The sequence below is a fragment of the Mandrillus leucophaeus genome, unplaced genomic scaffold (assembly GCF_000951045.1).
Source record: "Mandrillus leucophaeus isolate KB7577 unplaced genomic scaffold, Mleu.le_1.0 Scaffold250, whole genome shotgun sequence".
Lineage (NCBI taxonomy): Eukaryota > Metazoa > Chordata > Mammalia > Primates > Cercopithecidae > Mandrillus > Mandrillus leucophaeus.
Window position 1 is genome coordinate 2,080,477 of NW_012102588.1, and position 3,993 is coordinate 2,084,469.

General features: G+C 42.9%; 1 protein-coding gene across 1 annotated transcript in view; it reads left to right on the forward strand.

Moving 5' to 3' along the window:
• The first annotated feature begins 554 nt into the window (after nucleotides 1–554).
• The window catches only part of ODF1 (outer dense fiber of sperm tails 1), a 9,796-nt gene continuing 6,357 nt past the window's right edge, over nucleotides 555–3,993 (forward strand). Inside the window, exon 1 of the mRNA XM_011983493.1 lies at nucleotides 555–1,038. Within this exon, the coding sequence (XP_011838883.1) occupies nucleotides 719–1,038 (320 nt within the window). The 5' untranslated portion in view covers nucleotides 555–718. The remainder of the gene's footprint in view (nucleotides 1,039–3,993) is intronic.

Here is a 3,993-nt window from a genome sequence, read left to right on the forward strand (position 1 = left end):
GGCCCCCGAGCACTGACAGATGGGAGCTTAAGGACAGGACCCCCAACCAGTAGAGAACTGAGGTTCCCAGACAGCCATGACCACAGCTGGCAAAGAATGGGCAGGACTCAGAGACCTGTAACTCAGAAGGTCAAGGGCAATGGCTGACTTGAGGATGACTTGGTAGGAGGAGAACGATGAGAACATTCTTTATATTCTACCTGTCTGGAGCCAGAATGAATTCTAGAACAAAAGGAGCAAGGCCAAGCTTCCAGTCAAGGCTAGAGCTAGAAGTGCGTGGAGAAAGGAGTGGGCAGCTCCTGCCTTCGCCTGCACCAAGTTCAACAAACACACAGTCATAGCCATGGCTGGTCCCCAGAGCATACACAAGGCAAGGACGTTAGTGGCCGCCCCATGCACCCCGGTGAGCTGTGCTCACTTGGGAGACCCATCCTCCTTGAAGGTGAGTGAAATCTCAACATGAGTATGGTTCTGAGAGTAGCCCTGTAACTCTGAGGAGGGCCTCTGGAGACCATAACTATGTACAGTTCACATGGTAACCAGAAGACTATGACATACTTCAGAAGGCGGTGAGGTCACAGAACACAAGCTTTAAAGTAAGTGAATCATGTGTGCCTCATTTATTTTTAAAAGCAACTTCTGAGAAGGGCTTAGAACAAATTTTTTCCCTGAGTGCCATTTCCCACAGGTACTCACAGAACAATAAGGTGTGACCATAATGGCTGCACTGAGTTGTCTCTTGGACAGTGTCAGAAGGGACATAAAGAAGGTGGACAGAGAACTAAGGCAACTGAGATGCATCGACGAATTTAGCACGCGGTGCCTGTGTGACTTGTATATGCACCCCTACTGCTGCTGTGACTTGCACCCATATCCGTACTGCTTGTGCTACTCCAAGCGATCACGCTCTTGCGGCCTGTGTGATCTCTACCCATGTTGCCTGTGTGATTACAAGCTTTACTGTCTGCGACCATCGCTCAGAAGTTTGGAGAGGAAAGCCATCAGAGCCATAGAAGATGAGAAGCGAGAGCTTGCCAAGTAAAATAACTTATTTTTAGATTTTTTTAGTCGGTATATTAGCCTTATAAGTTGGAATAAGGAAAAATATGTGACAATCAATACTTGAACAAAGATTAAAAGGGTTCAGGATAATGACCCTGGTGACTTAGGAAAGATTTAAGGAAAGAAGAGTAAATGAGTCCATGATGGGAATTGTTGGGTTCTCAAAAGACAATGTAATGATGTCGATTGGCAAGGTCGTTGGTGGTTTATAGCAAGAATGCCAGTATGATAAATAATGCGGCTTTAATGAAGGGAAGAAACAGGGGGTGTCATTAAAAAGCCATTGGAAGCAGCAAACTAAACATTTTTCCTGGTTATGAGTAAAGTGATTTGAGTATATTTGGACTTACAGAAATGACTATAGGAGAAGTAATAATAATTGATCAAATCCTTAATGTGTGCCAGAGGCTTTACAAGCAGGAGAGCAAATTGAACAATAGAGGCATTGCCTTGGTCTTGTGGGAATATCATTCTCCTATCCCCCCACTCCAGACAAAGACTTACCTTGTGTCTGGAATTAGGTCTATCATGTTGGCCTCCCCTCTCACTCTAGCAAAGGTCTTGCAAATAAACTATGGACTGAGTTGTAGCTTTCAGGATAGACTTGAAAGGCTTTTTAATTGAATTGGGTAATTAAAAAGAGTCAGTTTAAAAAAAATTTGTTTTAGATTATATTTTCTTTTTACCTGGAGAAGCCTTTCCTTTTCTAACTTTTTGCATATGCCATTTAGGCTGTTACTGTTGATGAAGAAGATGGTTCAAAGTGCTGTCCCTGGTTAAAGAAATAATACATTCATACACTGAAATAATAAGTAAACGTAGAAAGGATTGATGAAACATTTTACATATTGATGTATTAAGTCAAACAAGCAAAGTGCAGAAAAACTGATAGAAGATAGATAGACAGACAGATAGATAGATAGATAGATAGATAGATAGATAGATAGATAGATACATAGAGTCTCTTGATAACAGTGACAGTGATGTTTCTTTGGAAAAAGCAACAGGAGGCCAGGTGCAGTGGCTCATGCCTGTAATCCCAGCACTTTGGGAGGCCGAGGCGGGCAGATCACCTGAGGCCAAGAGTTTGAGACCAGCCTGGCTAACATGGTGAAACCCCATCTCTACTAAATACAAAAAAAAAAAAAAAAATTAGCCAAGCATAGTAGCAGGTGCCTGTAATCCCAGCTACTTGTGAGGCTGAGGCAGGAGAATCGCTTGAACCCAGGAGGCAGAGGTTGCAGTGAGCCAAGATCGAGCCACTGTACTCCAGTCTGGGTGACAAAGCGAGACTCTGTTTCAAAAGAAAAAAAAAAAGGATAATTATTGTCTAGGTCACCAGCTACCAATGGTCATGAATGAACCTCCTTCATAGCCTGGGAGCTTTCACCTGTAAATTCATCTACACTCTTTGAACCAATGTTTGTTTTCATTTCTTAGGGTATCAAGTTACATAAATTGCTAACACTTGAGGCAGGGGCTCTTTTTAAAATATTTGGTCCAAGTTAAGGTTTCCTTGTGAGCAGATCAGTATCCAGTCTCCTCCTACTTTTGGATACTTGCATACCCTTGTCCAGGTCTTTCCAGCCTCTGTCTCCTGGCTGCTCTCCTATCCCCAGACTCTACCAATTAAAATGCCCTCTGTCCTGTGCCATCTACTCTCTTTATGCCTCTTTCAGGAGCCTTGTTTCTTGGCATGCAGTAGAAACAGCTTCAAGCTTAATCTCGGCAGTGTAGTTTAGGCAAGAGGTAATGCTTTCTCTTGTTTGTGATGCTCTTCCTGACAGCCTCTGGGTCTTTGCCTACTTTTTCTGTGCCTGCAGGCAGTATATGAAGCTGGTGATGTCTTTACATTAATTCCTGGATCTCGGAAATGATAACTCCAAGTCCATTTTAGAAATGACCTCAGGCTTGTCCTCTTTATCTCTTCCAATTCATACCACCTTGTGAAATGTCTATGCTCTATTTCTGACAACCTGACATTTCACTCTCCAAAAGGGCTTAGTGTCATTTGCAAACCTAAATATTCAATTTTCCTGAATATGGGTGAATATGGGTGAAAATGTGAAACCCTGATTCTAGCCTCAGTCCCAGAAGGCCCCCACTGTAGTATTTTTTCTTCTAGTGCAATGCCATTTATTCTTATCTCTAAGCTAGCGCCTGATCCATAACTAAATAGATATAGAAATACCGTGTTGATTCAATTTTTTAAAACAATCTTTGGTGTGAAAGCTTGCCCAAGGCTTTTCGAGTTTAGAATTCATATTCACATGACCTTCCTCCCTTTTAAAGAATGCAAGGGGGTTGGTTAGTTACGACATATCCTTTCAGATGGCAGGCTTGTTGTCCAGAAGGTTCTTTGCCCAATGTGAAGTGAAGACTCTCTGGTCTGTAGTTGTGTTGGCCCCCTTGAAACTGTTTTTCTGGGTCAGAGTCAATCTGCTGTGTCTCTGGGTCCTCCTTTAATAACTGGTAAAAAGCCTCAGCCAACAGCTTCTTAATTCATCCCACAGATTACTTAAGCACTCCTGACTATAATAGTCAGTTATTTGATTGATGTATGTGTGGTGTTTTCTTAGACTGGGCATAGAAAATCCAATCTAAGCTGGGTGCACTGGTTCACACCTGTAATCCCAGCACTTTGGGAGGCTGTAATGGGAGAATTGCTAAAGTCTGGTAGTTCGAGACCAGCCTGAGCAACACAGGGAGACCCCATCTCTACAAAAAATAAAAATTAAAAAAATTAGCCAAGCGTGGTGGCACATGTTTGTGGTCCACAGTACTCAGAAGGCTGAGGTGGGAGGATTGCTTGAGCCTGGGAGGTCAGGACTGCAGTCAGCTGTGATTATGGCACTGCACTCCAGCCTAGGCAATAGAAAGAGACCCTGTTTCAAAGAAAAAAAGAGAGAGAGAGAGAGAGAGAGAGAGAGA